Source organism: Lytechinus pictus, chromosome 12 (genome assembly GCF_037042905.1).
Source record: "Lytechinus pictus isolate F3 Inbred chromosome 12, Lp3.0, whole genome shotgun sequence".
Classification (NCBI taxonomy): Eukaryota; Metazoa; Echinodermata; class Echinoidea; order Temnopleuroida; family Toxopneustidae; genus Lytechinus; species Lytechinus pictus.
The window spans coordinates 17,342,638-17,359,936 of NC_087256.1; the positions used below are offsets into that span (position 1 = coordinate 17,342,638).

Sequence of the window (17,299 nt, forward strand, 5' to 3'; positions counted from 1 at the left end):
TCCTTTTCAGCCTAGAGATGGCAGTATACCGGTACTATTTTTTTTCTATTCACAGAAATTTCATCTAAGTTGTACCCCGGGTTGTACCATAAAAACTGCAGGTCCATAATCTCACAAATCATCCTCATCCTAAACATCATCATCATCATCGTCGTCGTCATCATCGTCGTCATCATCATCATCTTCATCATCGTCATCATCATCAACAACAACAACAATACAACAACACAACCAGTGTCACCAAGTGGGAACATGGAAAAGATGGGCGAGCCTTATGATGTCATGATAGTCATCGTCATTTTGACAAATGCATCTTATTGATTGATTGATTGATTGATTGATTTTATTTGGCAAGTCACCAAAACATATATACAGTAGCATTAAAACAACAGGCTTGCACAGGATGACCCACGAAAGCTCGAAAGCTTATTTCCAGTGGGGTCCTCAATATACAGAATTAAGATAATAAAATGTTAAAATTATACTATTTACATATTAAAAATGAAGAAAAAAAATCAGAATTTACTATTACCAATAAATAAGATATATAGACAATAAATAAGATATATACAAGAATATAACTGACGAAGAAGAAGAAGAAAAGAAGGAGAAGGAAGAGGAGGTACAGAAGAAGAGAGGGGACGAGGAGTAGAAGGAGACGGAAGAAACTGATAACGAAGGGAAATAAATAAGGAGAAGAACAACAGCATAAACGTGACGACAATAACAACAAGAAGAGGAGAATAGGAAGAAATACAAGAAATAGAAAGAATAGAAGAAAGGACATATCGAAGCTTCAATCAAACTATGTAAAATACATAATAATACCTAGTAGAGAAGAGAAAAGAACTAGGTCAGTATTCAGGCTAAATCAACCGTACAACATATCATTTGCATCTTCTTTTTGACTCTCAAGTGAAAGATATTCTTTCAATTTCCTCTTAAAATGCAAAAAGTTTCCTATTTCCTTTATATCATTGGGAAGGGAATTCCAATGTTTTATAGCATTGTAATAAAATGAGTTACCAATACTACCTACCCTTTCTGGTAAGCAAAAATTGAAATGGCTGTTTCTTGTATTATAGTTATGTATTTCGGTAACTAGATTAAAGTTTGATCCAATGTAATGATTCGATCTATTGTGATAGATTTTATGCACGTGGTGCAAAATAAGCTGTTTTGATCTTTTGTTGACTTCAAGAAAACCTGCTCCAGAGAGTTCGGTGTAGCCAACATGGGTTCTGGGACCAGAACAGCTAATGAATCTAACCATTTTATTCTGTATAATTTTCAACTTCTTTTTATCGAGTTCGCTTATGCCACTAAACCAAGCAGGGTTGGCATAGTCAAATAAACTCTGAATAAGAGCAAAACAGAGAATACGCCTTGCTTTTTGATCCATACAACTTTGATACCTGTACAAAAATTTCAAACGGGCATTCGCCCTTTTTACGATTGATTCTACTAAAGATGAAAATGAAAGGGAGCTAGTCAACTCAATGCCTAAATACTTTACAGATTCTTTCCTATGAATTATCTTATTATTGTATGATACTTCAAATTCAAATGAAGTTTTATGATTACTTTTAGAACAAAACAGAATGCTTTCGGTTTTGCCTAAGTGTAACGATAATCTATTATCAGTCATCCAATCGACACATGTAGACAGCTGTTCGCTAAGTTTTTCCTCAACAAATTTTGGGTTGGCATTTGAACAAAGTAGTACGCTATCATCTGCATACAATAATAATTTACAGTCAGCTTTTAAACAAATAGACATGTCATTGATATAAGTTGAAAATAGGATTGGGCCTAAAATACTTCCCTGTGGAACTCCACACGTTATAGGCATAATTTTGGAACAAATATCGCGAATAGCCACTACTTGATGTCGATTCGACAAGTAGGATTTGAACCATGCTACAGTAGCCTGGTTAAAACCCATTATTTGTAATTTTTTCAATAAGATGCCGTGATTAACTGTATCAAATGCTTTTTGAAGATCTAGGAGTACCATCCCAACGAATTGTCCCTTAGACATATTTGTTCTCAGATAATCAGTCAAGTGAATAAGGCATGTCTCAGTCGAATAGTCATGTCGAAAACCTGACTGATATTCGTAAATCATATCATTTTCTTTAAAATATTTTTCGATCTGAACACATACCGCCTTTTCTAGAATTTTGGATGCTATGCTTAAAACACTGATAGGTCTATAGTTTTCAACAGCAGTTTTATCTTTCTTCTTATGAATAGGAGTTACTTTTGCAATTTTCATATCCTCTGGGAAAGTGCTAGTAAAGATAGATAGATTTATTAAGAAATTTAATGGTTTGTACAAACTCTTTGCTCCTTCTTTTAGAAATTTAGCAGGTATCAAATCTAACCCAGTGCTTTTTGATACATTTAATTTACGCAACTCATTAAAAATGAATTGATCACTAACAGGTAATAATTCAAATTTATCTTGGCTTATACCCTTTTTTTCATAAAATTTACGAATGTTTTCACTGTCTGCACTGAAAATGTCTTTGCAAGATGGAAGTTTATCTACCAACGTAGCTGCGACATTTGTAAAATAGGAATTGAATTCATTGGAAATAGTTATCTTATCATGACATAATTCTCCGTCAATTGAAACGACTAATTCTTGGTCCTTTCCATTTTTCTTTTTTAATCCCAAACTTTTTAGATTCTGCCAAAGTCTTTTAGAATCATTTTTATTTTCTTCTATTTTATTTTGTAGGTATTCTAATTTGGCCTTTTTCACCTCTCTTTGAACCATATTTCTTAATTTCTTGTATCTTTTGGAAAGCGTGTCATAATCCTGATCGCTTAGATTTTTCTTCATTTTTTTATACGCCACATTTCTTTCTCGAATAAGAGAAATAATATCTTTAGTCATCCAGTTTTCTGATCTCTGTTTAATTCTAATCCGTTTTTGAGGCGCTATCATATTCAACGTTGAAATAAAAGTATTTTGAAAAACTGACCAAGCCTTATTTACGTCAGTGCATTGGGTTAAATCTGACCAATCAACGGCAGACAGTTTAAGATTGAAAGATTCTTCGCTATATTTTTTCAACGATCTGATATCAGTGGTTCTGTGAACACCTATAGCCAGCCTAATTTTCTTTCGTGTACAGAAAGTAAAAGAATGGTCACTTATACCAAGATCAATAACACCACTTTGACTTATTTTTTGTTCGTTATTACAAATCACATGGTCCAATAAAGAAGAACATGTGTGAGTGACACGGGTTGCATCTTTGATGAGTTGGCTAAATCCATGAAGACTCAATAAGTCAGTATATTTTTTAGCCAGTGGAGATTTCTGAAAAAGACAAACATTCATATCGCCTAAAAGTATAATTTCATCATCTTTCTTTAATATATCGAGAATATTTGACATCTTCTCAATAAATTGATTGCTTTTCGGAGGCCTATAAATGACGCCAGCAATAATTGGTTTTGATCTTGGTAGAAGCAAATTAATCCACAGTGATTCAGAATCCCCTGTACTTAAAACATCTATGATATTGAATGCAATATCATTTCGGACATAAAAACATACACCACCCCCAGAGCCTGATAATCTATCATTGCGTATTACTTTGTATCCATCTATATTGATTTCTTCATCGTTCACCGAGTTATTTAGCCATGTTTCTGTGAAAGCAATGACTGCAAGATTATTTCTCTATAAAAGAATTCGAAGTTCTGAAATTTTTGGTAGAATAGATCTAACATTTAGATGTACAAAGTGAAGGCCTTTTACAGCAAATATGTTTTCAAAATCTTGATAAAGTAAACTTGAATCCTTCGAGTTTTTTTGTTGTAAATTTGGCTCTGGAATGTTTTCGGGTACCCGAATTTCTTTCTCACAGTTTACAATAGTATTATTGTAGTCGTCAAATAAAGATTCACAGAAAGATGGTAAAAAACAGGTTGAACAAAACCATTCCTCATCGGGGCTCAAATATAGATTTGAATATATTTCCAGGCTTATTTCTTGACAGTGAATATGATACCATCTTTTACAAGTGGAACAAAGAAGGCCGCACTGATTTGATTTTACTGGTTTTTCACAGTTTCCACATGGAAACTTAAATTTTGGGCCTGGGTTTGATTCAATATCACCAGACAATAATAAGAGAAGGAAAACAATGATTTTGGTCACTTCCGTATTCATTAATTTTATGGAAGGGATCCATTTGTTTTGAAAATAATAAAAGTACAATTTGGGATATATCATTCTGAAGTTTATTTTTTCATAACAAATCGTTTTGCAGGTAAAGTCGTGCATAAACACAGAACTCACCAGGTCAATTGATCTGTTATATAAATCAAAATGTCCCATTTCCATCTTTGCCATCATAGTATCATATTCTTCCATCAATCAAATAGGTATATATGGAGATACATGTACTTAACCATTAAGTAATGATCTCACTAACAGTAAATAGTCCTGCCACTCTCTTGTCGAAGTCCTCGATCTGGTTGTCTCACCATGCCTTCTGACATTTCCGTGTAAGTTGGTCGTAGGAGCAGCTACGTCAGCATAGGACCTTCCATCAAAGAAGTTTGGACGTCGATGCTTCTGGTTTGGTAAGACACGGCGGATGTTTGCTGCGAAGATACCCTGGCCAATTTTGTTAAGGTGGACCCCATCACGACCTAGGTGTTGCTCGCCGATGTTGTCATTGATGACGAACCCCCATGAGTTTCGCCTCGCAGAATCCCTCAAGGTGGAGTTGACGAAGTCGATCCTCCTCTCTTGGTACCGCGACTCCCATCGTCTATGGATGATGCCAGATAGGATGACCTTCAGCCCCTTTCTGGAAGCAATATTTCCTACGTCCACGATCTTGTTGTGTAGATAGTTGGGACCATCCTTGATGTTGTTTGTACCGACATGCACAATAACGGTACCTCCTCGAACGATGTCGGCACACTCGTTAGATAAACATGTCAGAATGTCTTCGGACCTGGCACCGGGAACGGAACGACATCTCACTTTCATTTTGCTTGCCAGGCGACGACCATCAATGTTCTTCAACATCGAATCTCCTAAAAGTAGCACGTCGTGCTCCTTACGTCTCTGGCGTTGGTTGACCCCGACCCGTCTCCACTCACTGACGCAATCCGATGATTCTGCTCCATTCGCTTCGCCCTCCACCCCAAGAATCTCGAAACGATTGCTAGTTGGAATGTTGGATACAAATTCTCTTGAATTCACAGTTGGAAGTTGAATGTTTGATGATGATTGTAGGATGCTCGATTCTTCTTCGACTGATGTTGCCTGTTGTACAAATGCATCGTCCATGTGAAGACTGCTATGACAGTCTTCCACAACGATGGTGGAGGTTGAGGCGTCACGGACGTCTTTCTGTGCTTCCAGTCGCTTGAGTCTGTTGTCGATGTTTTTGACAATGTCCGAGATTTCGAGTAGGATTGGCCTAACCGATCGATCATCACAAGTAACATTCTCTCGCTTATTAGTAACCGACTCCTCTCTTCCAATGATGAGAACATATAATTTTAATGATGAGAACATATAATTGTTTTGTCAATAACGTATGCAACGGCGTATCCGAACAAAGGAACGATTTTCCTGGTCTTGATTTTTGTTGGCGCCCTGTTTCAGAATATGTATTTCAATAATCTTTCAATTAACCTGCTTCAGATTAGGAGCAGCAAAACTTGAGAAGCATACTTCCTCACACACAATATGCATAACCTCAATAACATTGAGAAATACAAGATCTCTCACGCTATATGGCTTTTTTCTCTGGAATATTAGGAAGAAACGAAAAGGAAAGGAAAGAGAGAATTGTAAAATACATGTATATTACTTTTTTAATATAATGTCAAAATCTAACACACAATTTGATTTAAAAAAAATATATATATCGAATTTTAGCTTGATCACTTCGCTCGCTCACAACTATTTCTAACTGCCCAATATGCCCTATCTGGCCCCCTCAAAATATCCGGTGCATTATACGCCACTGAAACACAATATAGTCTCTATCTTGAAATATGCATGCATTTTCCCATATAAAACTTAATCGAACCAAGATCACCCACTGAATGTAAAGCAGAACATTGATTTTCCATGATTTAATCTCTTCAGGGGCCCGTTGCAGAAAGAGTTGCGTTTAAACGCAAGCCAAAAAAATCAAACGCAAGTCCCAAATGCGCGCTGTTGATTGGTTGAAAATCAAGTTGCGCATGATTTTTAGAGTTGCGATTGATTGCAACTCTTTCTGCAACGGGCCCCTGGGCATTGAATTTGTGCAATATCAATATAATCACAGATTACTTCTTCCAACTCATGACATATCGTGACGGTGACCATCATTGAATCAAAGGAGACAGATTTGATAAGAGAATGTTATTCAGAGGACAATGGCAGTCACATGTTTGTGAATTCGTCAACTAACCGATGAATGACCATCTCTTTGTTAGTGACAAATTGCGCACAAGCATAGGCTGTATGGGCTGTATATTTATTTTATCCCGGGGGGTGGGTACTTCCATTGACGAGTGAAAACTATGCGTGACCATGGGGTTTCGAAAAGCACCCTAAACAAGTATTTTCCATATTCTAAAAATGCACCCCTTAACAAGTCAGTATTGGTGTGTGAAACCCTACCCTTAACAAGTAATGGAAACAAAACGGTACGTGCCATTGACCCCTTGACAAGTATATAGGCCTATTCCCTGACTCCCTAAACAACGATATCTTTAATTGTTATGTCACTTGCGTCGGCTTTACCTTCACTTTTATTAGGTTTAGTACCATCCCCACATATCTCGCTATAAAAATACACCCATATATAAAGCATTTTAGTCTTTTTATACCCTTACAAATTGGACCGTAAACACGTAGTTTTCCTAGCGATTATATTACCCGTTTTTCATTCGTGTAGTGTTTTAGACACCCTTATTACGATACGTACGTGACGTGCCCTGTCTTGAAAAAGAGATCATTTTACGTTTTTTGGGGGGTCATGCATGGTATCCACTCGTCCGGCCATGGAAGTGCCCCCCCCCCCCCCGGGGTATATATACACCACGACGACGTGGCTGTTATGCTTTAGGGACCTAATTGAGGTTATGGGGTTTCTTTCTCATTTTTGCAGGAGAATGTTCGAATAGCCCCGGCGAATAGCTAATCGGAATTCAAATTTTGCACTGATTCCCAAACGCCAGTGAATTTGACCCTCTACTCATGACCTATTGGCCATTAAAGGGGAAGTTCACCCCGACGAAAACTTTGTTGTAGAAATAGCAAACAGTACCCGTTCGCGAAAATTCTGTGATAACCAAACCATATGTCACCCATCTCTGATGGCGATAGTCATCAATTTAATCCACATTTTTTACATCTTTTTTTTCTACTTATTTTCGTCGGTCAAAATATAACTGGATTTGGATCAGAACCCCTTAGCTAAAAATCACCCCCCCCCCAAAAAAAAAAAACAATACCCGTGCGCAAAAATTATGTGATAACCAAAGGTGATGCTCGGCTAGATTTAAAGTGCGCCATCTCTTCCAGTATACAGTGCGTCCCACAACAAACGAAACCGAGATTTAGCGATGATTATATAACTTAATCATAAATACAAAAGACAAATGACCTACCAATGTAAAGCTTAGAATCTCCTCTTTGATCTGATACTATTTAGATTATTCCTTATTCACGCATGAGTGAGCAAAAACAATTTGAAAAAAAAGGACACCAAAAACTAATTTGGCGGGGTATCTGAACATGCTGAATTTAAAAAAGAAAATCACATGCCTAAAAAGTTCAATATCTGCTCTTTTATTTGATACCTTAATCACAGAAAATTGTCAAAAAGTAAAAAAGTTATGTTCCCTCGAAACAATGCTTGTATTTCCATAATTTCATTAAATAAACATGTTTTCACCGGTTTCACACAGAAGCTATCGCACGGCTGATCGTCAACAAAACGGAAAACCTCTTCATTAATGAAATTATTGAAATTCAAGCCTTATTTCAAATAACCAGAACTTTGTTATTTCTTGATCATTTTCTGTAATTGAGGTATCAAATTAAAGAGCAGATATTGAACTTTTTAAAATGTGTTTTCCTTTTTGAAACCCAGATACAGCCCGCCAAGTGACTTTTTGGTATCCCCTCTTCAAAATGTTTTTGCTCACTCAGGCGTGAATAAGAAATAATCTAAGTAATTTCAGATGAAATAAGAGATTCTAAGCTTCACAATGGTAGGTCATTTGTCTATTGTATTTGTGATCAAGTTATGATAAATCATCGATAAATCTGGGTTTCGTTTTTTTTTTGGACGCACTGTATAGCCTTCCCGTTCACACAAAAAACCCACAAAACAATCGATTTACATTCAAAATGACACACCAGATTAATGTGGCAATATCAGTTTTATTATAAACGGCGAATTTGTGTATCAAAAATATACTACAAGATGAGTTTCATGGCTTATCAATGTTTGTCAATCTGATTATACACTGACCCGTTTTTGTCTTGCTGCAAATATGTAGAATAATTATTATAGATCCTATAGTATAGATATTATGTTCGTCCATATTTGTATCATAATTTCTGTCTCGAGCAAAGATCGTATGAAGTACAAAAGCCATGTTTTAATTAAAGGACACGTCCACCCCAACAAAAAGTTGATTTGAATAAGAGGAAAATCCAACAAGCTTAACACTGAAAATTTCATAAAAATCGGAATGTAAAATAACTTAAGATAGTTATGACATTTTGAAGTTTAGCTTAATGATTTCACTCTCACAAAACAGTTTTATTCACATCCTGGTTGGTATATGCAATTGAGGGGACTGATGACATCACCCACTCACTAATTTTTGTATTTTATTACATGAAATATTCTCCTCATTGTAATGTGGAAAAACGTTGCATTCCTCCTTGACATATGGATTTACCATTATTTCAATGTTCAGTCAAGTTGGTCCTCACTGTCAAATCTGTAAAAAAAATATATTGTATAATTCAAACAATAAAACAAAAGAAATAGTGAGCAAGGGACATAATCAACTCTCTCATTTGCATATCACTGAGTTGTGCATATTACTGTTTTGTGAAAAAAATAAGTGATACTTTAAAATGTCATAACTTTCTCACTTACTTGACATCCGATATTGATGAAATTTTCAGCTTTATTCTTGTTTTGATTTTTCTCTATCAATTCAAATCAACATGTTTCTGGGTGAACTTGACCTTCATACAAAGTTCACCTCGAAACCGACACGACTGCCAATCACTGGCGTATTGATACAGTCACACCAACGAAACCGATTCCAGGCCCCCGTCTTACAAAAAAGTCTTACAAAGAGTTGCGATTGATCCGATCAACCAAAACTATGGAAAGCCAGCAACGTCAACATATAAAATGCATGTTTGTTTAAAATACTTTCCAGCTATGATGTATACACTCATTTTTTTCTTTAAAATTCAGTGTGCTTCTTTTTATTTACAATTGATATTGTGCTAATTTCCTGTAGTAGAAATTATGACATTGATGGATTTCCATATAGTTTATGTTTAATCCGATAACTCTTTGTATGACGGGACACAGACCGACCAAAACTACATCGAAGTACACATAGTTGACTTGTTAAGACTCCGTTCCGCGCCGAAGTGACTGTCCCCGGCACTCTTGAATTGCATTTCTACATGAAATAATGAAATTCATTGGATGGTTGGGGCGATCGTCTAGAAATAGGGGCCTGCATTGGGTTGACTCTATTTGCAACACGGTGAAAAAAAAAAAATCAAAATTTTACATATCTATTTTTATCATGTTTCTTTTAATGGCAAGTCACCTCCGGCAAAAATTAAGAGAAATATAATCGGAAAAACAACAGGTATACCACTGTAAAATGTTATTAAAAGGCGGATAAAAAATTTGAAAATTATTACATTTTGAACTTTCACTTATGAAAAAAAGTAGAGATGTGTATCATTGGCAGGGTATGCAAGTAAGAGACGATGATGTCACATGCACAATCACTACAATTTAGCTTATTTTTTTAAAATTCAATTCAAGTATCAATAATGTGTTGTATTATTTGACATATCATTTTCTCACTCCAATCGTTGCAAAATCATTATCATAATTGTAATTTAGTGAAGGGTTCCTCATCATTAAATATTCAAATATTTGATATTTCGTGTGTAATACAATAAAAACCTCAAAATAGTGAGTGCATGTGTAACACCATCGGGCACACCATCTGCATAGCGCCCAGAAGTGCTTACTGTAGCATAAATACCCTCTTAGCCCATTGAAATAAATTGGCCTGTTTCCAGGCAGTTTTACTCAGATTTCAGCTAGAGGTAATTAGGTATTCATGTCGTCATACTTTTGGCCACAATGCGCAGATTTGTATCAAAGTACATGCATGTGGAGTATTTTATATATCTAATACTGAAAAACCATCATGAAATACAGAAACGCAAAAATATAAATATTTGTTTGCTCTTTTTTGTTAAAGATGATTACGTCGCAGTTACATGTAAGTACTCTAAAATGCATTAACTTGCAGGCGTATTCCTAAACTCAACATCCAGCTTTCACACAAATGAAACCAAATCGGGAACAGGGGCGGATCCAGGATTTTCCAAGGGTGGGGGGGGGGGTCATTTTTATACAGGAAAAATTTGACAAGCAAAAAAAAAAATGTTTTCACTCCCGAATTGAAGTTATTTTGTTACATGAAAAATTTGACAAGCAAAAATTAAAATGTGCCCCTCAAGGGGAGGGGGAGGGCACACGGGCTGGATGTCCCCCACCTGGATCCCCAACTGCTATTATGTATATTACAAATGGCATACCATTAATATCTTTCAAGTCGGTTTCGTTGAAGTGACTCTTGCATTAGATTTGGTAGGAATATTGGTAGGTTTAAGGTCAAGTCCACCCCTGGAAAATGCTGACTTGAATAGTTAGAAAAAAATCAAACAAGCGTAGTGCTGAAAAAAAATAAGTTATGACATTTTAAATTTTCACTTATTTTTCAAAAAACAGTGATATACACAACTAGGTGAGTCAGTCGATGATGTCCATCACTCACTATTTCTTTTGTTTTTTATTGTTTGAATTATACAATATTTCATGTTTTATAGATTTGACATTAAGGACCAACTTGACTGAACCATATAGTATTAAACAATGCTAATTCCACATGTTCAGGGAGGAATTAATCGTTGTATCACTTGACAATGAGAAAATTAGAATATTTCATATTCATATAATAAAATACAAAAGAAATAGTGAGTGGATGACGTCATAGTCTCCTCATTTGCATACTAGTCAGGATGTGCATATAACTGTTTTGTGAAATTAAGAGACACTTTAAAATGTCATAACTTTCTTATTTTACATCCGATTTTGATGAAATTTTCAGTGTTATGCTTGTTGGATTTTTATCTTTTTATTCAAATCAACTTTTTGTTGGGGTGGACTTGTCCTTTAAGCAAATAAGAATCCGAGACCCATTAACATTTGCATTTACGACCAATTGCAAGTTTTCGTGGATAATGCTTTTGATTGGTGGAAAAGGATAATGAGTGTGTATATAACAATGATACTAATTGGCCACTGCCATTTTGCGATTGATTGCAAAACTCCGTGTATACAGGATCAAGGTATTCGCAATATTTCACCCGTCCCTTCAGCCACTATCTTTATATTTTGAATATTTTTTTTCGTAAAAAGTAATTTATTTCAAATGAAATAAAAAAAGACATTAAGAAACTTATGCTAAAATAAGTATTTGTAAAGGAACTTACTATCTGCTCAAAACAAAATAAACTTTTCAATTTGACCAAAAATCAAACAGACAAAGATCATTAAGAAGAATAAAGAGAAATTTAGATAGGAAAGAAAAAATCCCGACGAAACATTTTGAAATATTATCCTTCGCAAAGTTTCACATGCTCCATATCTGTTCAATTGATCAATATAAAAGACTGTATATAAATTACATTCCACTGGCAAGTCAATATTACATTATATTCACCGGAGGCACTATTGCCATCTGATTAAATGGATTGACACTGACATCATCCGGATGGCAATGGAATCCTGCAGGTGAAAACGGGAAATTTTCGAAGGGTGACGACGATCTTGAACTCTGAGTGACAAAAGAGTTTCCTTGATCGGCACCGTAATCGTAGACGTAGCCATATGGCGGCTGAAACGGAACACCATTCGCTGTTACCCCGTGCGTCGCACTCATCTGGGTTGTCATTGTCGGGACATTACCTTGGGAAGCAGACGACATCATGGTAGTTGCTTTCGAGTCGGGCTGCTGGGGCGCGTATGGATGAGCGAACGGCGGCGCCCCAACGGCAGAAACACCCTGCACGCCGGCTCCGAAGACGTTCACACCAGCTGGGATCGTCGAAGACGAATATGAATTCGTAACTGATGAAATGACTGGGTTCATTGGTGCATACAACATGCCCGATCCAGACTTAGGTGGCGCCATACCTGCGGGAATCGAACCATTCATGGTCGGATGATAAACGGTGGCAGGAGTGGGATGCGATGGATGCACTCCTGGCGCGGGTTTTGTCAGCTGGCAGGACGATGCATAAGATGACGTATTTTCTGATTTGGTCACGTGATATGTGATGGTTTTAGAAGGCTGAATGTTTTGCCCAGGAAGTTGTTTAGCTCGGATATTCACCAGTGATCGTGCGGTGGCATCGCTGCTGCTAACAACAGCTTGCTTTTTCAGCTTGCTACGACGGTTTTGAAACCATATTTTGACCTGTAAAGATAAAACATCATAGCTATTTATTTGGTTCTGTTATTGAAGTTTCTTTTGAAAATATATCCATCTACCTTTCTGCAAAGACAGTACATACAAGCACATATCGGCCAAGAGGCTCAATTCATTCAATGTAATTATTATATTCAACGATCATTATGAGACACCCAAGTAGCTATTTTCGAATGTAGTGTAAACAACAAAAATATTTCAAAAAAATCCTCCGCATTTATCATTTCTCCCCCCCCCCTCTCTCTCTCTAAACCCCCCCCCCATAATTTTGACAGCTGTTTAGATCAGGATAATTCATATACAACTGTTCTATGATTAGAATTATACATACATTGAAAATGAACATTTATTTAAAAAATCATCTTTTCAAAGCTGTTGGGGAAATTACCAGTATATCCCTTAAATCATTAGATTAAGTCACAATCTTTCACAGTATCATCTTTTCAAATTGATATATCGCGATTTGTATCTTTAGCGATTTTATTTGGGTTAAAATCCCAGCGCACACTATGCGATTCGTTGCGATCAGAATTTCAAAGAAATTGTAATAACATTTGATATGAACATTCCAACCAATAAAGTCTTAAGAGATCAGAATAGTGGTTGGACTACTGAAATCGAAATTCATTCCAGTTCGAGCCTCCCTGTAGGAAAAAAGCGAATTCAATTCCAAATCGTAATGACGTCATCATCGGCTGCGACTTGAAGCCGATTTGGACTTTACTCCGACCACAGGGCTTGTCGCAAAGTAAAATTATGATTCGATTATTCCTAACATTTTGCCGAACTTCAAATAAAATAATATTACTTGTTGGAACTTTCACATTTGATGCAAAATGCGATTTATTAAAAAAAAATCGCGTCGTATCTGATCGCATAGTGTGAGATGGGCTTTAGATATAGGAAATACTAGTAGCTGAAACAGTTTGAAAGGCTTACATGATGATCATCGAGACCAATCGAGTTTGAAAACTCTTTCCTCTCGACACTTGTCAAGTATCGCTGTTGATCGAACCTCTGCTCCATGGCGCAAATTTGATTCCTTGTGAATGATGTGCGTTTTTTACCAACTCCACCTGTACAGGATAATGAAAACGATGGAATGACATAACTCCGCTATCTATTAAAAACGAATGCATCAACTGCACAATCCCATGTGTATCATAACAGCACACGCGGCGCCAGGATATTCTGATAGCTTTGGAGAGGGGGAAGTGGAGGGGGGGGGGGTAAGATTACCTTAAGCTGACCTTTTTTTTGAAAGCATTTGTAATCCTGTAATAGGGACCATACACTCCCCCATAGGCATAGTCTATGAAAATATTCGAATAAATCACATCAATGAAATAAAAAAGAGTGTTTGGATTTGGCAGTTCACAAAATTACGTTAAATATAACATGAGGAAATTTTCATTTTGCATGTCATTATAAGTGATTTCCAAATATCTCAGTTTTATAGATTTGGTAATAAAGAAGTTTTTTAGTGCATCACAATAAGCATAATAGGCAGGCCTACAATAATAATGAATTTAAACGTCATAATAGCGAGGAGTCGAACCAGCTGTAAACTACAAATTCTTGAAGGAAAAAATATAAATTGAAAAAAAAATCTTATTCAAATGTGCATACCTCTCGATCTTGATCTTTTAGGAATGGTGCCATTGGAGGTCGTCATCGAGTGCGTCAATGATGACATCGCCATTGCAGCCTGGGCTTGATCTTCGAGGGACGATGTCGATGCTAGGCTTGGTGCCAATGAACACGACGATGACCCTGTCGAGTTCGAATTGACGCTGAGATATGATGGGGGTGGGGTCTGCGTGAGAGAAATAATACTCATTTATATATTGATTTATACATTTTAAAAAATCCATTGATATCATTGTTTCTTTTTAAATGAATAACAATAAACAATTCCAGAAAAAATATTTATTATTTTAATGAAAATGTGTAGGTATATATATTTATAGAAAAACACTTCACAGAAAACGTTATATTATATGAGTTGTTATATATCAATACTTTTTTGTCATATATTAATTTACATGGGATGAGGTCTATACTAGGGGAGAGAATGAACAAATATGTTTTGTTATTGGTGATGCAACAAAGGTTTAAATCAAATATAAATTTTTCAAAAATTGTTATCTATTATGATGAAGGCCTGCTTCGATATCCTTTCACCCAATTACCTTCTCCAGAAATTATTCCATCGAGAAGATCCCAAGACTTTGTTTGCTTCAACAGGGCATTGCCCTCTACCCTTAATAATATGTGAATGACACTCTGAATGTTCAAATAACGCTTTAAACTGTGAATGACACTTTATAAAATATTGAAACTTTTATTTCGATAGCATGTCAACCGTCAACGTGGGAAGCGTATTTAGGGGCAGCGGAACGGTTTTGAAAGTGGGTGCGGGGGGGGGGGGGGCTGAGCCGAAAGTGGGAGGGGTGGGCTGACCATGCAAAAAAATCACAATCAGAGGGTCATTTTTATGTTTTTTGTACACGGTTTTTGGAATAAATAAAACGTGTGGGGGAGGGCTGAAGCCCACCCAGCCCCTCCCCCGTTTCCGCAGCCCCTAATTGTATTCACGGCTCTAAATAACAAATCTTCCATTTTCCTTCTATATGAATTATCATCCATAACTTCTTTTATTTTATTTTATTTTATTTCGTTAGACCTATGAATGTTAGCCTATTGATATAGGGTAGGTAATGATGCACTTACAGGAACCTTTGATCCAGGTTCATTGGAGCTGATGATATTAAGAATCCCGTGATCGGTCATGATGGTGCTCTGGTATGATCTATCGGTCATCACCAAGGCCACAGGGACTCCGGGGATCGAAGCTGCAGTCGTGTTTGGTTTCCGGTCGATCTTCAGCAGCCCATCTCCTGGTGCATGTGGCTTGTAAGTGTGCTGGTTTATCCTCTTACCATCCTTCTGCGGTGGCAATCTGATCTTGTTCGGGATCTTGATGGTGAGCGGAATATGGTATGGATGGCGCGGTGTTCGGTAGTCACCAATCGATGTAGGAGCAGCATAGGAGCTCATCCGAGGGATCGGCGGGGGAATCGCGGAAAGGGATGCCTGCAGCTGGGCGGGAAACAGTAAAGGTCCACCTGATGCTGATGGTGGGAGGCTGGGGTTTTGCTTGGCAAGATTGGAGTTGTCACCGGAGAGCGCACTAAACTCCGAATCAGACTCGGAGCAGAGCAAGTTCTTGATTGCTTCAACGCGGGATGCCGAGTTTGCCGGCAACCTCGCCGCTGCAGCTAGGTTGTCTGGGACAAGTCGAGTAACTGGCGGTGGTCCTAATAATTCCATGGTGTTATCTGTTGGAGGCAGAGGCACCGAGCCGTAGGAATTGGGCAAAAAGTGTTGTTGAACTTGATCTGCGATGGAAGCCGTCGTCGAATTAGATGTGATATAATCTTCCAGAAGCATTTCCGATCATTCCTGAACAGTACATAAACTAATAAGCCTAACGAACGGAAGTATATACATAAACAGTCTGTTGGGCGGTTTGTTATCAAGTAAAGACGAGAGATAACCCCAAAAGCATACAAACGCTTGTCATAAAGAAAAGAAACACCGTCAAAAAAGAAGAACTTCATATATGAGCAACCTGTAAAATTAATGCATTCACCTTCTTTGGGCAGGTGTATGGCGAGGTTACTAACCGGACAAAGATTTCGGAAGGAATGCTAACAAGTCCTTTTGCGAAGTAGGAGTTCCCCTCTGACGAAGGGAACCATTATCATCTCCAAGTTGGGTCTATTGTCCCACCCGTGAACATAATTGTATAGCTCTATTCATTAGTTTCGCGGACATCATGCTATGTAAACTCTTCTTAACGTTTTAATCCGCATATCCAGGAATTCATCCCCTTTTACACGAGACTCCAAGACATGTGTATTAACATCAACAGACCCACAAGCACATCAAGTAATTCAAAGCAGTGCTTTAGCGGTGACTTCGTCCATGTGCAAGAATCAATGATCAAAATACAACATAGTTATTTCATAATAATGATTGATAAATATATTATTCATATTTACCAATTTATATACTATATATCAATGAAAAGTTACAAAAGAAAAACATATACATTAATGATATTAATGTAAGAATGGGCAAGATCCTCTTCCAAAACATCTTTAGTGCATGGGCACCTCCTTGAGAAGGAAGGCTGCCTAAGTGTCCCGAAACTTAATTGGGATATTTCTGTAAGAAAAAATATAAAACTAAGGACTAAATTAATAGACTTGTAGAAGCACTATTTGACCCCTTCTTTTCACATGATTTGATCATTATGTTACACTGTGTAGAAATAAATTAAGACAGACGTCCTTTTGAGCAAACTTCATACCGGCAATAACGAATGGATGCATGCATAAGGAGCGATTGCTTTGTTAAAGTGTGATATGATTTTGTGTGTGAACGGGATAAAAGTTTCACATTGATTCGA

General features: G+C 36.9%; 1 protein-coding gene across 1 annotated transcript; it reads right to left on the reverse strand.

The window, feature by feature from the left end:
- Positions 1-9,829: 9,829 nt before the first annotated feature.
- Positions 9,830-16,776, reverse strand: LOC129273616 (homeobox protein unc-4 homolog). Its single transcript, XM_054910680.2, has 4 exons — positions 15,556-16,776; positions 14,452-14,638; positions 13,762-13,898; positions 9,830-12,810 (listed from the first exon to the last, which is right to left on the reverse strand). The coding sequence occupies exons 1-4, from the start codon at positions 16,273-16,275 to the stop codon at positions 12,040-12,042; spliced, it is 1,815 nt and encodes a 604-aa protein (XP_054766655.2). The 5' UTR covers positions 16,276-16,776; the 3' UTR covers positions 9,830-12,039.
- Between the last annotated feature and the right edge of the window lie 523 nt (positions 16,777-17,299).

Bases quoted from the DNA above. Each gene is read 5' to 3' on its own strand.
- LOC129273616 (XM_054910680.2), bottom strand. From the start codon at position 16,275: ATGCTTCTGGAAGATTATATCACATCTAATTCGACGACGGCTTCCATC. The intron at 14,639-15,555 runs GTAAGTGCATCA...TCTCTCACGCAG, and splicing joins AACCTGGATCAAAGGTTCCT to ACCCCACCCCCATCATATCT. The intron at 12,811-13,761 runs GTAAGCCTTTCA...TTATCTTTACAG, and splicing joins TTGGTCTCGATGATCATCAT to GTCAAAATATGGTTTCAAAA.